At 45.2% G+C, this 21,460-nt stretch overlaps 1 protein-coding gene across 1 annotated transcript in view; it reads right to left on the bottom strand.

Moving 5' to 3' along the window:
* Nucleotides 1–17,848: 17,848 nt before the first annotated feature.
* LOC147663682 (protein O-glucosyltransferase 3-like) overlaps nucleotides 17,849–21,460 on the bottom strand; it is a 107,632-nt gene continuing 104,020 nt past the window's right edge. The window contains exon 8 of the mRNA XM_086950266.1: nucleotides 17,849–18,192. Within this exon, the coding sequence (XP_086806392.1) occupies nucleotides 18,067–18,192 (126 nt within the window). The 3' untranslated portion in view covers nucleotides 17,849–18,066. The remainder of the gene's footprint in view (nucleotides 18,193–21,460) is intronic.

A 21,460-nucleotide genomic window follows, 5' to 3' on the forward strand; every position in this document is an offset into this window, starting at 1 on the left:
TTGATGACCCCTTCCCCCGAGTTCGGCTGACCACACATGTCCGAGGCCATCGCCTAAGCCAGGAGATACCATTTACTGCCCTTATTGTATGCCTAGCCACCCCACCCCCTGGGCCATGATCAGGCGCACACATCCTACGACACACTCAGCTGCACGATCGCCCTTCCCTCTTATCAGCAGGTCAAGGGTCCCCATTGTGAACGTATGTGGAGTAGGATCATCACGAGGATTATAGGAATGTTTTCCTTTTTGCGACACACTGACCTGATTGTATCATCAAATGTTCTGCAAATGTATAAAAGCCAGAGTCTCACGCTCACTTGTTAGAGCACCTCCCGAAAGACACTGTGTTTCGTGTCCGAAATGACTGGCTCTCCTCATGAGAAATAAACTCTGTTCTTGATTCCTGCTCCCAGCGCCCGTCTCTTTATTTGGTAAATTATTCGGAATGGAAACTAAGAGGCGGTTTGCGCCAGCAGCCTGGGCATCGATAGAATTATGGGCTCACTTTCAACAGTGTGCACTGCAGATGGAGGCTGCACCCAGCATCCCCTGAGCAACCCAGGTAGCACACCAAGACCAAACATTTCCATCTGCAGTCAGGACCAAGGCGGAACATGGCACACAGACTAAATTCTGTTCAGTATTCGCTCCAACACTGGGGTAAAAACAAAAAGAGAACTGGTGCACATCAGAACTTGTGGGGAAGCAAGTCTGCACCTGTGCCTTATTCATGGTCCGCTCCCTGCTGTGGGTGTCTATAATTAGACAAAGTCGCCCCTGTGAGTTTGAGCTCGAACAAATGGGTAGGGGCAAGGTGCCCAAAGGGGAATCGTGACCAGAGATATTAGACTGTACACCTCCATTGGACTGTGTAGGATTTAGTACCACTGGGGGATTAAAAGTACTTTTCTTTTCCCAAAATGACAAGCACTCGGCTGGGCATGGAGTGGGGGTGCTCGCCTCTCATTACTCAGCATCGGCAGAGTGTATAGGGGTGCTTGGCTCTCATTGGTCAACTTCGGCAGTGCTCCAGGGGTGCAGGCCCGCGGTTGGCCGGTCACTCACCTCTCTTGCGCTCGCGCTTGTCCTGCAGCTGCTTCTTCTTCTTCTTCTGCTTGACAGTGAACGGCTTCTTGCGCGGCATGTCTGCGGCCGGCGCTCCGGCCCTGCAATGCACCGCTGCTGCTCTGAGCGCTGGCCCTGGCGCGGGCGATGAGCTCCGGCCTCCCACTCAACCGCAACAGCCACACCAATCACAGGGTCTGCTGCCACCAGACCCCGGCCACCCACCAATGAGGGAACGCCTACGTCAATAGACGTCATGACTCTTTCGACCAAACGCCGCTAAGACCCCAGCCAACATGCGTTTTTATTTTCACAACGTGAGTTTCTACCCTCGATGACAGCGCATTAGCTCAACTGTGACAGGTCGGATTGGGTTCGAAAACGAGGTTTGAACTGCAAGCGTCCTTTCATTGGCTCACACCTTTACAGCGACGGCATGACCGGTGGCTCCCTTCTGAGAGTGCGCACACGTTCCCGCTGGGCAGAAAACGTGACGTTTGTAACAAGCCCGTGCAACCGCCACCACCGCGGGACGAGAGTAGTCCGATAGACTCGGTGAGAGGGGTGGGGGGGCTGTGTGTGCGCACGCGTGAGTGGGGGTGGGGGTGGGGGTGGGGGTGGTGCGTGCGTGTGTGTGCGTGAGCCCGTGAGTGGGGTGGGGGAGCTGTGTGTGCGCGCGTGAGCCCGTGAGTGGGGGGGTGCGTGCGTGTGTGTGTGAGTGCGCGTGTGTGTGTGTTATCCACTTCCTGGCAATGTGGGACAGGCAATGTGCACGGCGTCTGGGTGAACGTGCGCGCTCACATGGGAGAATCCCCTGCGGGTGCCCATCCCCTGTCTCACATTCCCAGGAAGTGGATGGATGACAAATGATGCTTCGCTGGACGCAGTGCTTCGCACTGCTACACCAACTCGACCTAAAAATACCCTAATACAGCATGCCTCGCTAAGCGAGTAGCGCATGCACTGCAACGCTAGGCGAGACCTAAAAAAACATAACGTATCTACAGGGTTGATCTGGCTGCACTCTGTCTAATAAAAATATACACTTTGATTTGTAACACAGCACACATGATGAAAAAAACATCTCAGTTGGATTATTCAAACTGCTGTATAATTTGTTGTTGATGTTACTTTGCGGTACATAATGCAAATCCATGTGTGTTATTTTGGATAATAATTTATACTATATGCCTCACATACGTACTACAGTAAATGTCAAATGTATTCTTGCAATTTCAATTGTGGATTAAATAAATATTAAAAAGAAAAGGAACAGCCTTTCACATTACATTACAAACAGCAAGACAGTCTTTTTGAATCAAAATATGATTATTGACATGAAGTCCCGGTCAGGCGATGGAGCGTATTACAAATTAAATATGTTTTCAGTGCTTGTACCACAATTACTTGTACCGATGACCACCACAAGAGGGTGCAAAATAGATGACACATTTCTGTTTTACAGTCTTTGGTGTCCGATCACAGTGCACAATAGATTGCACCCATGAGTGTTTATAATACACACATACCTAGCCATGCATTCAATTTATTAGCTTATAAAAAAATAAAATAAACAGCTGCATACATCTGTGTGGCATGTAAGCTTAAGTGGGGTATCACTGGCTGCAAACATTTATGATGAAGAGCATACATCATTTTTCAATGGACTTACCTTCTCTACTATCCCAGGTCAATAAAATAGGGATCGGTGAGTTTGGTCACAAGATCCAATATTATTTTCACATGCAAATAGGCAATTCAGTTGAGGAGCGATGGATAGAGATGGTGGAAGCAATCGTAAACTTTCTTTTGTTCTGTCCATGGCATATCGACAATACCCTGAACAATGCATACCACACCCCGTCCATTCGGTTTTACAGCCACCACTCTACCCCTACCGTGTAAGATCAAAGGATAAACTAATCTCCATGAAGCCACACCTGCTCTGATTACTTCCAGGGTACCACATGCTGTGTCCTGGTGACAAGAGCTGCTCTTCTGGCACTTGTGCCAGCTCACCTCAGGCTTCAACCGCGAATACATCTGTGTCGTGCATGTTGAAGGTGCTGCAGAGGTATGAGTTGATTGATGAAAGGGGTGCCGCCTACTTCGAAGCCAGAACCCCATGACTACCGGTACTCTCCTTTGTTAAGGCAAAGTGATGTTACCCAAGGGTAGAAAATGAAAAGGTTTCAGTACTCAGGACTGCTGAGTACCAGCCATTTAGAGCACTGGTGTGAATGATATCTTTTTATGTCCCTTGTGTCAATATATGGTCCTAGCTCTGACAAAACGTTAATTTGACATGTGGTGCTAGACCCACTAGGTCAGGATAGCAGAAAACAGTCATGGATCGTGCTCCTCAAGGGATGTTGCCCCACCATGCAAATGTGGAGAGTCAATAAATAGCAAATCTGCTAATGTAATGATCCTGCAATGAGGCCAAAGGCAGATAAAGCTGCTCATCCTGTTAAAGTCTGTAAATTAATCCATTCATGGGTCTACCGATTTAGCTGAGTGACTCCGTTTTTTTTTCACCCAGAAGGTTTTATATTTGATTTCTCCCGCTCAAAACATGCTTCTGTCTTCCATGCAAGCTAATGAGGAAATTAAATTACCCAATTTTTTGTTATAAATCTCCTACCGTTGGCTTGTAAGTTTTAGGACATGATGCAGCCTCCTTGCCAGCACCAGTGCTAGCTGCATAAATGTGTACTTCATTTACGTTTCTTGGGGAGGACCCGAGACACAGTCGAGGCGAGGCACTAGATAACACGCAAGGGCGGTGGAGTGGTTCAACCTTACAATCACTCTCCTGCCCGCAACCCCACGCAAGATGAATAAACTCTGCCCCACCCCGCTGCACATCAGGGACACATGGAGGAGCAGTCTGGACCAATTTTATTCAGGCCCACAGGTGTCACGTAGGTGCTATGCATGTCGTTAAAATTAACTAATTTGAACCAGGAGTTAGTAACTCACATGTTCGAGCATATTCCACATCCAGAATAAGGGTCCCCAATTTCCCCTCCCAGCCACTTGGCACCCTCAAAGGCCCCCATACTGTACCAGGCTGCAGAACCTCATATAAGGACTCTGGAACTTCCGCGCTCTCGCGGAGCAAACTGAAGATTGCAGTTTGTGTAGCGTGTTTTAGCTCTGTTTTTAAAAACTGGATGTACGAGCGGTCTGCTCCTTTTTAAAATAGCGCATACTCGTCGGATTACGAGACAATAGCACTCCACTTCGCTTACCTGCACTTTAAAATTTGAACACCTTCACCCGCTGCTTGAGCGGGCATCATCGCAACCTTTAACTCTGACACCGCCATCTTGGGAGTAAAAGTGGAACACTCGCCCACTAGGCAGCGCCATATTGGAACGCTCTCTAGTGGCTGGGTCAGGGTTCTCGGCACAGGATATTTAACTGGGGTAGTGCAAGCGCGCGCCCAGGACTCTGGAACTTCCACGCTCTCGCGGAGCAAACTGAAGATTGCAGTGTGTGTAGCGTGTTTTAGCTCTGATTTTAAAAACTGGATGTACGAGCGGTCTGCTCCTTTTTAAAATAGCGCATACTCGTCCGATTACGAGATGATAGCACTCCACTTTGCTTACCTGCACTATAGTATTTGTACACCTTCACCCACTGCTTGAGCGGGCTTCATCGCAACCTTTAACTCTGACACCGCCATTTTGGGAGTAAAAGTGGAACACTCGCCCACTAGGCAGCGCCATTTTGGAACGCGCTCTTGTGGCTTGCGGCACAGGATATTTAACTGAGGGAATGCAAGCGCGCAGCGCGCACGCCGATGGTGCGCAGGAGGCGCGCCAGAGGCAAGCCCGTCTGCGCCCGTCCGCACCAGGACAGGGCTAGGGGCAGAAATCCCTGTGCAATTCAATCCGGGCAACTACTGTTATAGCAGGGACATGCTGTTACGCCTTAGAGATACCATGCAGGATAGTTGTAGGCATATTATTTCTCCCGAGGCAGATATTAGGCAGTGTCCTGATTGTACCTTGTCATTCTTGCCCTTAGAGCCCCTTTCTCAAAGCGTGGACGCTGTTAAATCATTCTCCCTTCTACACCTTAACTGCAGGTCGCTGCCTAAGCATGAGAGTGAAATCCATCTATTGCTAGAAGAGAGGGATCCTGATGCTCTCTTTCTTACGGAGACCTGGACTAACGTGGGCTCTGACCCTGATATTGTCCAGGCCCTTCCTGCTAATTATACCATAGTTAGGCAGGACCGGGAAGTTGGTCGGGGAGGGGGAATTGCCATCATTTTAAAAACTGACTATAGTTGTAGAGTGGCTAAGTGCTCGGTCCTGGATTGTGAGAGCCTTTCTTTTGCAACTGGTTTCTCCTCCACCTGTACCTTTTCTGGAATTCTTGTGTATCGTCCTCCAGGGGGCCATGTTAATTTTTGCAACAATATACGAGACACTGCTGTAAATCTGGCCAGTTCGACCCCCAATTTTTCTATTATTGGTAATTTTAACATGCATTTGGACGACTCGGAATCCTCCTATGTGCACGACTTCCTAGTAGGCCTGGAAGCCTTCCGATTCAGGCAGATTGTAACTGGCCCTACTCATACATTCGGTCATTTACTCGACCCTTTCTTTACTAACTTAGACAATGTTGCCCTGAAGGAAACTATCCCAGTTCCCTGGTCGGACCACTTACTTTTATCTTTTGTCTGGTCCCCTTTTGACCCGCCACACCTCTCCCTGAAATCTAAAAAGCTGGGTAGAACCTGGTCCAAGCTTCCAATGGACAAATGGTTAGACAATCTTAATAAGAGTGTTCCTTTACCCTGCCCCAACCCTATTCAGGCCTACAATGATTTCAACAGCTGGTTGGTATCCTCATTGGATCCCATTCTCCCCAAGAAAGAATTCTCTCATCGGGTCGGGCATAATAAGAAGGCACTTGAGCTTAGAGGACTTAACCAAGCCTGTAAGCGGTTTGAACGCAAGAGAAGGAAGGACTTTTACCCCGCCAGCAAGGTAGACTACAGAGCCCCACTCAGGCTGTATAAGAACAACATCAAAGCGGTGCAGGCCAGTTATTACCAAGAGAAGATCGAGTCGGCCTCTAACTCCCCGAGGGAGATCTTTAAAATCTTCAAATCTCTCATCACCCCTCCTAGCCCCCTCCCTGATCCAAAGAATGCACAAAAGCGCTGTGACGAGATTGCAAGTTTTTTTGCCACTAAGGTTGCCAATATTTACTCACAGTTCCCTCTGATGGAACCTGAAACACCTCCCCTCCTTCCTCTTTCATATGATAAGATGGATATCCTCACTTCTCTTTCTTTATCAGACACCATGTGTCTTTTAGGAAATCTTAAATCCGGCTCCCCTTCCGATGTTGCGCCCCCTTCAATTCTTAATTCTGCCACAGAGATTGTCTCCCCAGTAATCCGGGATGTTATTAATTCTTCGCTCGCAGCTGGAGTGGTTCCTCCACTGTGGAAAGAAGCAAGAATCAAGGCTCTCCTAAAAAGAAAAAAAAAAATTTAGACCCAGGAGAATGGGCTAGCTACCGCCCTATTTCTCTTTTGCCAGGTATCAGCTAACTGGCTGAAAAGCACGGGAACTCCTTATTGTCCGCCTATGTTGAGGAGAATAGAGCTCTTCATCCCACTTAGACGGGATTTCGCAGTAAACAGGGCACAGAAACCACCCTCATTGCTGTGATGGAAGAGACGAGGAAAATTGTAGATGCCGGAGGCTGCGCTGCTATTGTATTATTAGATCTCAGCGCAGCCTTCGACACGGTAAATCACCGCATTTTAATCCAAAGACGGCAGGAGGTAGGCGTGGCGGGGACCACCCTCCAGTGGCTACAGTCATTTCTTGCTGAGAGATCTTTTGTGGTCTTCGAGGAGGGAGCTCTGTCACAGCGGACCCCCTGCAGTATGGCGTTCCCCAGGGTTCCCCGTTAAGCCCCACAATATTTAATATCTATATGCGGCCCCTGGCGGACATTGTGCTTCCCTGGGGGGGTCCAGTTGGTCACCTATGCTGACGACACACAGTTGGTGGTCTCGCTCTGTAAGGGTGACACAAGGGACACACGTTTTACATCATGTCTGACTAAAGTGGCCGAGTGGATGGACTGCTCCTTTCTGAAATTGAACGGATATGAAAGATTCTGCCGCTCCTTCCCTTTGACGCTAGGCGGCTGCTGGTACAGGCCCTTATTTTATCAAGGCTTGATTATGCCAATGCAGTCTATTTGGGTGCTCCTAAGGGGACTATCAGTATTCTACAAGTAGTGCAGAATTGCGCTGCACCACTTCTGCTTAATGTCCATAGACGGGCCTCCGCCCGTCCAGCCCTTATTCAATTACGCTGCCAGTGCAACAAAGGATCTGGTTTAAGACCATGTGGACTGTGCATAAGTCGATCACCGGGAATGGCCCCTCGGTGATCAGGCCCATGCTTAATTTCTATCAAGCGCCTAGGACATTAAGATCCAACAACAAAAATTTGCTGACGGTTCACAGGATCCGGCGAGCGGGCATGGGTGGTCGACGGTTTTCGCTTCATGCCTCAAATCTGTGGAATGGTCTTCCCAACTCCATCCGCCTGGAACCAAACCTAACCATCTCCTCTTCAGGAAGATGTTAAAGACCTTCTTCTTTCGCTCTCTATGAGCAGTGGTGTTGTTCCATAGTTCCTGAAGCGCTGGGATGCCCTAGGGTAACCACGCGCTATAGAAATTCGTATTCATTCATATATCTGGGAAATAAGATGTTGCCTCGACCCCAGCATCAATACCGTGCCCAAAGTTTTCGAGGCGGATGAAGCCGCTGGATAAGACGGCCAAATCTCCCTAACCGTGTCAGATACACCTGCATAATGAAGAAAGTGCCCTGGTCCCAAAGCGAACTGCTCCTGCGCCTCCTCAAAAGACAGAAAAATCCTCACAAGGATAAAGATTCTCCACTACCTCACAACCCACCTTCGACCAGGAGTGGACAGACAAAGGGCTTGATTACAATTTTGACGGATGGAATACTCCGTCACAAACGTGACAGATATCCTGTCCGTCAAATTACAAGTTCCTTAGGATATAATGGAATTGTAACCCTGTCTGCCAAACTCATAACCCTGCCCATAGTCTCTTCATTCTGGCCAAATGAAGCCAAAATCCATATTGGCAGTTCCCTATGCAAAGGAGCCCTTCTGATTAACACCAACACCAACCACTTCCCTGTGAGCATGCAAGCCTGACTTTAGAGTAGACACTACCGCTGTGGAAGGTCCCTTTGACAATACAGTGACCAGGAAGCATATTATGGCTTGATTTGTCCTCAGAACACATCAGAGACAAAACAAGAACGCAATAAAGACTGTTAAACTACATAACCAGGATTGTGGAAGTGCTCCAGTGAACTCTTAGCCTCAGGAGATTAAGTGGCTCCAGTTTATGGAAAGGAAGACCCAGCATCCCAGATTTAGTAAGTGCAACCAACTGAACTGAGAGAAAGAATCAACAGAGCGACTGACTATTCTAGTGTTGTGGTCAAGAGATCGCAATGGAAACAAATGCTACCAGCTATAGAGAGGAAGAACTTGTCAAAGTGGTTGAAAAGGATTAACTTGAACCTACTCTCTAGGTCATTCATTGTTCATCCCTGCTGCCCTCAGGCAGGAGGAGTAGACAAGTCAAACATACGCAACACATCTTGATGTTTCTGAAGAGCCATGAAAGCAGAGGCTTAAGGAGAGGATACAAGAAGAGACATGATACCAGACATCCCAGTTGAACTGGAGTGACAACCTCTGTTGACAACCCTCAGCAGCATCTCTCACATTTAAGCCCATTTACAGGAAATATGTCAGACACCTACCCATGGAACCACTGTACAAGCTGTGAAAGAGATCCTGCCCATACCTGCGATACTTCTGCCCACAAGACTGCTCAAGAATATAGTAGAGGTGGCCACAGAAATGATTTGCCCTTAACCGTCAAGGGAAGGGAAAGATGACAATAATGCCTCTTACTAACAAAGTTAGCCATTTGTAGCATACGTTCCATTGTTTGCTGAGAAATGGTTGGGCTACACTAGATCTGCAGCATGAAGATGTTCCAGCTATCCTGGCTGTGAGAGGAATAACCTTGAAAAAAACCAGAGCCAGTCATGTGGGTTACATGACCCTACCAGTGGGCACACTTTGAGCATTCCAGCAGGAGTGTGCCAGAAGGTCGAGTAAATTTTCACCTGCAGAAGATGTGCTCAGATGGAAACTCCACCAACAGATACCATTGGAAGGCATCTTGGCAAACCAGACAGTCCTTGTGCATTTAGGAGTGGGCAAACCACTCCTCTCCTGCCCTGCTTGGAGCAGAGTGGCCCCACCCACCCCCCCGTCGCAAAGCAGCAGGACACGAAACATAAAATGACAACAAAAGTTATTTTCATTTTATGTTTCTCACTGCTTAAAAGAGGAGACGCCCCTAGTCTGGCCACATATTGTTACAAAAAAGTCAGCTTTGCAGCTCTTGCCCTCCGATCACATGTGGTTTCGGGAAAGGGGCACAGTGTTTGTCCATTCTCCTTAACCCAGGCCTTTTTCTGTTGGCAGACCGCATAAGTGCTTCAGTGCGAACCTTGACCATCCCAGGCTGGCAAAGACTGCAGTCGAGGCTTCTTCCGTCGCCCATCACAGAAAAACGTCCGGTTGCGTTGTACCTGGGAGCCAGCCCAGCCCAGCGTGCGGATGCGGCCCGCCAGCAGCAACAATTTGTCAGCGAGCGGTCATAAATGTGAAGTAAGTTCAGCAATTGGAAAACGGTGGTCATTACTTTGGGTAATGCGTATCATTTGTAATAATGAAATACCAAACTAGTGTAACATTTTTTTACTACAAAATTAATTTCTAACTTACAGATCAAGGAGTATATGCAGGCCGACACTGAGATAAGACAGTTATTTGGTATAGATAACCAGATACATTTTATTTAATGCTACTAAAAAATATTTCAGGAAGGTATGGGCTGGTAGGAAAGGGCACAGGGCAACTTCACAAATCTCAAAGTACCACGTCAGGTGCGAGTGATTTACTTAATCCTGGTGCTACACAGCATTTACCAAAACAATATTTGCGGTTTCTACCATACATTTTCTTAATCCACTGCAAGTTATAAAGTGCCAGTGAAGGTGTTGCACATGAGACGTGAACATCACTCAATGGTGACTTGAAAATATAGAAATGTCACTTATGTGTGCACTGAAATCTTGGCAGCTATGGAATTGGCTGTGTGGGTGAGGGTCAAGTGACTCTGGTCAGTGGTGATGGGGATAGTGTCCCTCATAGTCCTTGAACTGTCACTCATAATTACACAGACATTATGAAAATGCCACACTTGGCAATCTGAAACCTTGGCAGCTATGTTCCCATGAACTTAGAAGATCGAATATTTCAGTGGATTGTTTGTCACGCTGTCAGTAGTTACGTTTCCTGCAACAATGATATTATTGCACTGTTTTATAGCGGCCTGTAGGAAGCGGACTTTTTATATGATATATCAAAATAAGGTATATCGTGCAAAGAGCCTAGGGGTTCCCTAATGAGTGGACAGAGGCTTGCTCAAGCAATCTTAAGGTCCTTTTCTATGCGGTGGTGTGGTCGAGCAACTTCAGGCTTATCAAAGAGGAGTGTAAGACATCTGCAAATACACACAATAGTCATGACATGACAAACACGACTAAATAAGGAGATCCACACCAATTTATAAAATTGCACATATCTTCATATGTTTAGGCACCAGAATCAATTCGATCAGGTAGGTATGTTTTGAAAGAAAAATACTTCATGGTTTACAAAGTGCATTCTTCAGAAGCTGCAATGTTATCCTATGGGAGACAAGTACGGCGTTCAGGTACAGTACAGCAACTTATCAGACCAATCTCCTGGACTTAAGGCGAGTATGGGAAAAGGTCCATGGTAGAACCAGCATCAGCAGTCCACCTCCCTTGGCACTAGGGCGGTCAGGTGCAGTGGTGCATTATAGAGTTGTGTGCCCAATGTTAGTCTATGGGTATCGCTCATTGTGAAAAGAGGCTGCAGGTTTTGACTGGGGGGCCAAACAGGTTGAACCATGCACAGGGCTCAAGTCTTGCAATGCTAGGGGGCACGGTGGTTCTCTTCTTCACGGGCTGGGTAGGCAGGGTGCAGATGGTCTTTGTGGTGTCGGGTTTCTTCATCACGGAGCACCCGCGGTTGAGGGGGCCTGTAAACAGAGGCTCAAGGCGGCATCAGCGAGTTCACAAGGGACAAAACCAAGCTAGACTCTGATCCTTGAGGTCTTGGGAACCACACATGCACTATCTCTGTCCTAGGAAATGATGTTAAATCGGCAACGTTCTCCCAAACCTCACAGGCTCCACCTCTTCTCTCCGCGCTGCCTTTCCAAACTTCATGCAAAAACCTAGCGCACTGGTCCAACTTCAAAGTATACGAGGAACATTCTGTCTCAAAAATTCTGTCTTCCTTAAACCTGAACAATCACTACAACAATCCTCTCCCCTCTAACTGCCTAACCACTACCTCTCAAGCTATCATCCCCTCTTGGATTACAATGATCAATGCTTCCCTCCTACAGGGAACGATACTCGACTCTCCTAAAGCCGGCCAAGTTGTATCTATCTTTAAAAAAACTACGCTGGATCCTGCTTCCCCTGACAACTATAGACCTAAATCCAACATCCCACTCTTAGCGAAAGTTCTTGAAGCGCATACAGCAGCAGCTGAGCCAACACATCACCAACTTCCACCTACTAGATGACTTTCAATCCAGTTTCAGACCTGGTCACAGCACTGAAGCCACCATCCTACACATCGTGGATGATGCCTTACAAGCCCTTGACCAATGCAAACCATGTCTCCTAATCCTCCTTGACCTATCCTCAGCTTTCGATACGGTACCCCACAAAACACTCCTTGAACGCCTCAAACTCAGGATGGGACTTGATGGCACCGTTCTAGAATGGTTCAGGTCCTTCCTCCAGAATCGTTCACAGAGAATCCTAATCAATGGCACCTTATTCGCTCCCACTCCGATCACGGTTGGAGTTCCCCAAGGATCAATCCTGTCCCCAACCCTCTTCAACCTTTACCTTGAACTGCTCACAAAGGTGCTTCGTACTGCCAATATCGCCTACCACATGAAAGCTGGCGACACACAGATCTACATTAAAATCTCTTCTCCTGAGGACATTTTCTCCCTGAATGAGGCCTTGAAGCTGACTGTGCACTGGCTCAACTCTAACCAACTCAAACTTAACGCAAAAAAAAAGAATTTCTCCTCATCTCACCAAACAAAAACAACCCCAATATTTAGGAATGGTTCAAGGCGATCACAGCATTAAACTGCACCCCTATCATTGTAGACTCTGCCAAATCCCTTGGAATAACCCTTGACAGGAGCTTGAATATGCATGGCCATATCGATTCAATGGCCAAATCCGCCAGATTTCACCTGAGCTACCTAAGAAACTTGAAACCCTTCCTCAACACTCCCGACCTAAAAATAGCAATCCAGGCACTAGTCATTTCCAGACTAGAATATAGATGCTCCACCCTCACAGGTCTACCCAAGAGCTCATTGGCCCCACTGAAAGCTTGCCTCAACGCCATCACCAGACTCCTAACTGGTACAAAGAAATTCAACCACATCTCTCCCCACTTGAAAGCTCTAAAAAGGCTTCCTCTCGAGGCCAGGATCCAACTTAAGCTGGCTTGCATCACCCACAAGGCTCTATACTCCAATTCCCCGGTATATCTGGCCCAGAAATTCATGATATCCGTGTGAGCCAGAAATTCCCGATCTGCCAGAGACCTTTTGCTCCAACCGGCACGCTTGCGGGGGAAAAAAACGCACATTCGGCCCTTCTCCGGGGCCACACCTAGAATCTGGAACTCACTCCAGCCTGCCATCAGAAGACCTCCCTCTCTGGGTCGCTTCAAAAAAGAGGCCAAAACTTTCCTAATGGGTAAATTCCTCCCCTAACGCTGGCATTACATGCACCTCAGTGTCACTGTTCCACCCACTATCTTGGTAGTATCCATGGTCTTCCTGGATGGTACTCAACCACACTGAGACTGTTGTTTTAAATGTTTTCACCTGTTTTTTTCTCCACAGGTACTCTTGGATTGAAACTGCCTACCTCTTTGTACAATGTATCTCCCTGTTTTTATCCCAACTGTATCCCCCCTCCCCCCCCAAAGTCCTTTGTTTACCTCCTATCTATCCTGTAAAGCGCTCTGATACCCTCACTGGTCTAGTTCGCACTCTATAAAACTCTAAATAAATTGACCCACTTCAATACGGGCTGTGGGGCTAGGGTTCAGTGGTGCTTGGTGGCGTTGGGTTTTGTCAGTTCCGGATTCCTCGCGGTTCTTCTTGAGGTGCCTGTAGGATGCAGGGGAGCAGTTCCACTACCCCACAGAAGTTCTTCAGTCTTTACTGTTTAGCGCCTAGATACCCCGGGGTAATTGACACGCTTTATATATTATATTTTTATTTCATTTATTGAAGGCAGGCTGTACTCCCAGGCTTTGGCGCAGTTTCGAAGGGTAACAGCAGACAGGCTGGCAGGGCTGGGGACAGGGCAGTTGCTCTTCTTCGGTCTTCTGCTTTCACAGCTCTTCAGTGTCCTTCTTCTTCGTAGGTCATCAGGATCTCATTTTCGGGAACTAAGAAACTTGTCTCTGGTGGCAGGCTAGCGAAAACCAGTCAGTTAGTACACCAGGAGCTGGTAGATTTCCAGAGGACAGGTCTAAAGTGCCCTCTGTGTGCATGTATTAATAAATCCACCACTGGCTTCAAGGTGGGTTTATTAATAGGAGACGTTTGATACTAAACATCCCTATTTTCAGTGATACCATCATGTAGCTGGGGAACTAGTTTTCACCAGTGTTCAGCACATGTACTGAAACTGGCCTCTCTGTACACTTTTACTGGCTCGTGCAGATGTGTCCTCACATGCAGTATAGTGCACACTGCCTTAGGGCTGTAAGGCCCGTCACAGGGGTGACTTCCCTAAACTGCATGCAGGGTCCGCAAGCATGGCACACAGGGAGGTGTGCCATGTCATATTTTCACTTTTGTCTGCACCAAGACAGCAGCCTGCAGGGGCAGTCTGTATGTGCTTAGTGAGGGGTCCTTTAGGGTGGCACAATTTGGGTTGAAGCCCTTAAGGGTCTTCTTGCCAGGGGTACCTTTTACTAGGGACTTACAGGGAATGCCAATGGTATTACCAATTGGGGAAACAATTGTACAGTTTTGGGAACGAGATCGGGCATGGGGAGCCTGGTTAGCAGGAACCCAGCTCACTTCCAGTCAAAGTAACATCCAATTCCAGACAAAAAGTGGGGGTGACCATGTCAAAAAGTACACTTTCCTACATCGCCCACAAGTTTTAAGTGGATTGTTTTAAAAATTACATGATTTGTATGGTTTTATGTTTACTTTTATGAAATTTAATATAGCCCGGTATTTGGATATATCTCGGTATTTATCAAGCACAAACTAAACACCCCTAAGGGTCTCAAGGCGCTGGGAGTCTTCGGGGAGATTATGCAAGCTATTGCCCAGAGTCACAAGGTGCTCGGCTGAGCTCCTGCTGGGGGTGCGCCACACCTCTCCCAAGCCACATCCTATTTGACAATACTGAAAAAAAGAAGGCAGTGTTAAGCTGCCTGATGCACTTCTATGGGTTTAGGAGGGCACCTAGACAAATAACATCACACACATTACAGCAATACATGAAATACAGTTGGAGATCGAAACCTCAATTTCATAGTCAACTTGGATAACAGTTTTCAAAAACGTTTTGGGAAAACACAAGAAAATATTCTAGAATGTTCAAGACTGATTATGAGTAACAGGTCTGTTAGACCTGACATCCTCAGCTTGATATTCCCCCAAATGTTTGCCTTCACTCTTCCTGCTTTGCTCATTTTATTCGTTTTTGTTGGCATTGGGACTCTAAGCACTGTACCACTGCAAACAATGCTAAAGTTCTTGTGTGCTTTCCGAACACAGTAAAAGTGGACTACACCTATTTGACACATTTGCTCTTAAGTCCCTAGTAAACAGTACTACCTGAACCCAGGTGTTGTTCATTAAATGCTACAAAGTTATCATGCCGCACTCTTGGTGCTACCCACTAAAGTAGCCTTTTAAAACAGATTTCAGGCTTGCATGTCTTTGCTCAGGTCCAACAAACCTCGAACCACTATCTCTAACTCAAACTGCAAAGCGCGTGTGGAGATCACGGATAAGACCACAAAGGATTCTCTTGTAGGAGCACACTATCACGACACACTTCCTGAATAATCCTAGCTCTGCCTGGAACGATGACAGTCACCATGCTCTTCTTCAGGGCTCCAATGTGCTTCTGAGTTTTCCAGAACCTGTTAAACCACACGTCTATCATGAACATTTTATAACTTGCTCTCCACTGCAATAACTTCTGCCCAAAAAAATTACTTTACTTATCCTTTTGGCCATCCACATTTACATACAATAAAATATACAAACAATAAAACAAATGATTGGTCACATGTTATAAGAATTACAAAAAAGACCAGCCAATCCCTCTTTAGCTAGAAATATATACTACATACTCTAAACTATTTACCCACTTTTCATTAAAAGAAATTATATTTTATTTAAACTGTAACTGTTTAAAATGTGGATACCGCTAAGTACACCACCTCTCAGCATCATCTTGAAAGCTACACTTCTTGGTCGAAGATACAATTCATATTTTTTATTTTTATTCAAATTAGTGCCAAGAAGAATAGTGTTACTTCAAAGTGTAGCAAAAAAAGTCAATGACTGCAGACCAATGGGGAGGTTGAAAGCACCTCCTTTAATCACAACTATTTTAGTGAAATCATTAAGGTTTCTAAAAATGAATGTTGACTAAGTTGACGTTTCATAAATTTACTTTAATAGAGTAGTTAATGCTGCACACATAGGCTGTTGTAAATAACATGCTCTACTATTACCCAATTAAATGGTACTTAATTTACTATCCTTGGAAGGATGGAAAGCTGAGCTGCCATTAATGAGGCTCAAACTGAGACCTGCATATAACTAATTATGTAAGCAGTGCGGGTTGGTCTCACTGAACCACCCAGCTGCTATCCTTTGGTAGACTGCAGCAGCCATATTTGGCAAATTCTGGATTATAATGTATAGACAGCAAGTACGCAAATCACATACGAAATGCTTATGAACTTCTGAATATGTTTGTATTACTTTTTAGCCAGAACACAAGAAATCATATCAAGTAGAATTCAATTATCGAAAGCATTTTAAACACGTGTTATTCTGGGTTTTATACATATATATGGTAACAAGAGTATTATGTTGAGTTAAGAACAATATACTCAAGTTACTCTTAAGGAAGGCTCAACCCATTTCCAATGTTCACCAGAGGAAGTCACCTAGGTTTTAGATTTATTTTACCGCAAAGAAGGCCTCCCTTCAACAGAGTTTCCTGGCAAGGCAATGCAATGCAGAACAATAAAGTAACGTGGACCCGCCACTTCATGTCCACTGTGCCTATAGCCTTGGAGTGTTGCGTATGAAAGGGGCTAGCCTTAACCTAGGTACAAATCCTACAAACTAAGAACTGGAGCCACTAAAAGCAAGGTCAAGCACTCTAAACAAGGAAGGAGATCCTAGGGGAACAAAAATATACTTCTAAATTTGGCATGGGATGTTTGTTTTATTGCACCTTTTGGAAAACCCTAAAGGTTATATTTTGCAATATTCTCCATCAATTTAAGTAGGCCAAGGTTCATAAAATTGAATAATTCAGGTTAGATTGGACCGACCAACCAGAATAGGGCCTCTTATGTGTGAATGCACCATAACACCGCCTCAAATGGAGGAAGGCTGAAAGATTGTTTAAAGTTAGCAACGTGGAGACTCCCCTAGAGAACAGTTAACAGTGTTGTAGAGTGTGAATTCTGAAGGCCCTGCATAAGGTTATCAAAAATACCAGTGATCTTGTCCAGTCCATCATTTAGGAAGCTGTGACACCAGCTTTCAATGACAAAAAGTGGGATTATGTCTCTCTGGCAGAAGATAACAAAGTTGTAGGAAGGCCTGTGCAAAATGCCAGGATCATCACCCCACTTTCTTTCCCTTACTCTACTTATGCTCTAAGGTGATAGAAGAAGAGAATAAGCTAAATATTTTAAGTAAAAGCTAAAATATTCCAATGGGATTCTGGCTTGGACTAATTATCTTTGAGAAGAACTTGAATTAGGAGCCTCGTCGGTGGGGGGTGTTTGGGGTGGGGGGGGGTGTTGGATTGAGGGGTAACAAAAGAAGTCATGTAGTTCTTAAATGTTTAGTTTTGAGGCACAAACCTGTCTTTCAATTAAAGTAAAAAGAAGAGACAAGAAAAAAAAAGACCAATGCAGAAACAAACAGGAACTACTGCCTCACATGTTCCAGCCATCAGGGTGAGGTACCCAGAGAGCACAAGGGCCTCCTTTTGCAGGTCAACCTTTTTCCTACTATTATAGCATGCTTTCCAGTCACAGAGCGGTACAATGCAATCACGAGTGGGCTATATGCACGCAGAAATAAGATGTTCAAGCTTCACTTACTTGATAGAAGGAAACAACAACTAGGATTTTTAAAAATGTACATCTGCATTTCGTTGGTTGCTGGTGGTGGAGTTTGCCAACTAATATGCTGAGGATCCAGAGAACATTAAACTGAACTTTATTTACAATTTTCTTTATGTAGATTTTATATTCTCTTTCTTCATGTGAACCATTATGGTTAAAAACGTGATGTAGGAAAATAATTTTAAAAAATCCCTGCAAAAATAGTCAAGTTTCTTCATCTATATGCCACGAGTTTTTTTTCTTTAAAAGTATAAAGAGCCTTATCTTTCTATTATACAATATCCCTTTATTGTCACGGAGGTACAGTCTCTCAGCTCGGTGGCTAAAGTTCCTCTCTCAGCTGCTTTTCCTTCTTGCATTTGCATATGGAAGTGCTGTCATCTGGCTGGGGAACAAGTTCCATCCCATCCCGTATCTCAGGGCGACTGGATTGACGCTCTGCGTATTTCTGCAAGATGGAAATCAACATTCAAACGTTACAATATGGTGGACTTACTGACAAGCGAACCAATTTGGTCACATTTGGCACATATAAGCTCTGAATTAATCTTGGTTTGGGTTCCCAATCTACAAATTTTATTTTGCTCTAATTCACTTTGGTGGACCAGTCAAGATAAATAGACAAGAACAGCTTCGTTAATACAAGGCACAGGTTTAGAATCAATTTGGTAAAGAGTGAGGTCTTCAAACCTGGGACAATAGTCCAAATGTTTCATAAATGTTGGTTGCATGGGTGATCTATTGTGAAGAAAGGGCACCCCAGCATCAAGGGATCTTTTTCTATAAGTGCTAATGTTGAAATGTAAATCATGTAGGGATTTAGAAGATTAATTGTATATTGTTAGGGAAGTTTGTATGGAGTGGATGTTTTCCCACAACAGTGTGAACTGCAGCCAAGCGCTTGACATTGAGCACTATAAAACAGTGAAGAAGTATAAAGGGATTGTTTACAAAGGGGAAGCAGTTAGCAGTCAAGTGATACATTTTGAAGAGGTTCCTGTCAATAGCATGCAAGAGTTATTACAACTGTTTACGTTTAAATCATTTGCATAAAAATATCACTACCAGTATCAACTCTGACCGGGATCCTACAGTACATAAAATGGAGCCACAACTCCTGAACTCTCGAGATAGTAAGAGTCAAGCTGGATCCACCAATTTAGACACTCGGATATCTGAAATGAACTTCACCATTTCAAAAGAATGCATCACTAATAAATGTATCTGCATTTTAACAACACTGTTAGTCAGAAAGAGAAGAGAGAGGAGAAAGGGCAAAAAAAGAGGAGGCATGAGGGAGGATACAGGAGAAAAGGGGGCAAGAGACATGAAGGTAAGTGAGGAAAACACAGGAAGCGGAGGGACAAAGCACATGTTTTCCGCTGATCACCGAAGAGTTCAAAGTGAAAACTAAGTCCTCATCTCCCAATATGGTTTTGAGTTTTGTTAAAGAGTTTCAGGCAGAAACCACCTCAATATCCTCCAATCACCACAATATAAACATCATCCCGAGCTGGTCTGGGTAGCACCAGACGTGCCACATTCCGTGGCAGAGCACACTGTGTCAGTCTGGGTGAAGACATTAGCTTTGCCATCTCTTACCACTATAAGATGGCTAAAGTACAAGAGCAACAACATATTTGTCAGTTCTATCAGCTCTTCATGCACCTCCTGTAGGTCTCTCCTCTTTGTCTGCATACTCACCCTGAGATCAGGAAAAGGCAGACCACATTGTTCTTATTGTTCTCCTTTCAACATGACAGCTTTCTTCAAGACTTGTTCCCTCATATCAGCATCAGAAAGGGTCACTATGATAGTACCAGCCCATAACCTAGCAGGGGCTTCAGGTGATCTGATTGGTAGCCTGTGGGGCCTTTTCACCAGATCTGTTGGAATACAGTTATCAGGCAGCACATCCTCTCCAAAATAGGTCTATATTGCCACATTTGTTGGATTATTTTAGAAGCTAGTGGGAAATCCCGCAACTTTAATGCAGGTTTCCTCCAAAGGCTATGCAATATTTCACTGTGAGGCAAACAGTTATACAAGCTCAACATTGGTGTTTGTCCTGCAGTGATTTCATAATATTTTAATGGAGGTACCTACCTTGCCCCCAATCCCTCCCCAACTTTCCAGTGGACAATTTGCCACCTCCAACTGTAGCACTGCTTAATTAGGCAGCAAAAAGGCAACATCCCTCTCCAAAGATTTCCCCTGACATCAGATTTATGTATGACCTTGGAGGTGGCCTCCATGCTCGTGCCTATTGCCTTGTGGAGGGAAGCAAGGGGTGCGATACCCAACTCTACCACGGCGTCGATGAGGCAGTGGTCCTGCAGGTTTCTAATTGGTAGGCTGTTTGCACCTGCACATCATTCCCTTTAATCCAGAGGAGCCAGGAAGAAGGCTAAGACTCAAGCTAAGGTGCGCAGGTGGGGAGGGTGCACATGATGTATGTGCTGTGGTTCAGCTTTGGCATACTGGAGTGCCGTTACTGTCCTGCTCAAGCTAGTGATTAATTTGTAGATTAGCGTACACTTTGAGGTGGGGCGGATATGGACACTGGTGCAGGCAGCTATAGACCGCAAGTGGGGGACTAAGGATCGCTGGCCAAGCACGATATAGTGCCATATTAGGGTAGCAAACGTAGCAACAAGGGAATAAAAGTGCAAGCTCAATGCAATTCTAAAGGAACTTAAAGTACAGGCATGGTGTGGCTCCGGCTCACTCGCAAATTATTGTGTGTTTGTTGTGATTACCAACACGGTCTATGCATCAACCCTGCTTTGGCTTTGAAGATTCTGAAGCTGTATACCCAGCTTTACTCTAGTCTACGGGTGAAGCCTCTTAGTACTGCAAGGTGCAGTGTTAGAGCTATAACTACCTTTGTTTTTCTTCTTGATCTCCAAATTCCTCAATCAAGCACAGCCCCTGAGGAACTGAGTCTTACTGTTTAATATATCAACTGTTCATAGGGATCAGAGGAACCTAAACTCAGTGACAACTTCTCTGGAACTAGGTTACTTACTAAAACGAAAATCTATTGTAGAAACAATCAGACAACCTATAAAAAGAAAACTCAGGCACAGAAATTATTTTTCTACAAGACATGTAGGTTTAGCACAGGACTTCCCACTATAAAATGTAATGAGCAAATTGATTACATTAAATAGTATGGTTGGCACCCCAGACAGCTCAAATGTAAGAAACCAAGAGGGACGTGTTGTTACAAACAAGGAGTTATGAAATAACATGCAAAACACTCGATATGAAATTACTTTGAATCTGCAGCAACCTTCAGAACAGCAGCTTATCAGTTGTGTCCACAATAGGATGTCCTTGCAGCAGATGTTCTAAATGATGCTGATATTCGAACTTGCAATAGCTCAAATTTGATCACAACGATTGAGCATGTGAGAACTGATCTCCAAGTTTTTTTTCTCTGAATTTTTTCAGAAAACTATTCTATTTATGTTTCTGAACTAATTGAGTCTGAAGTAATAAATGTTCTTTCCAATTGCTTTGATGACTCCTATTTGCTGACAGAACTAAACATGCACTTGGCACCAGGTTTCTCAGAGCATCACCCATTACTGTTCGGTATTAATACTTCTGCATCTCGTATGTAGCAACAAACTATGGGTCAAATAGTTGAGGATTGCATGCCCACTTCATATCCAGTTTTAAGTGCAATGAGAGTCATTGGCTCAATACTA

Source organism: Lissotriton vulgaris, unplaced genomic scaffold (assembly GCF_964263255.1).
Source record: "Lissotriton vulgaris unplaced genomic scaffold, aLisVul1.2 SCAFFOLD_1615, whole genome shotgun sequence".
Taxonomy (NCBI): Eukaryota; Metazoa; Chordata; class Amphibia; order Caudata; family Salamandridae; genus Lissotriton; species Lissotriton vulgaris.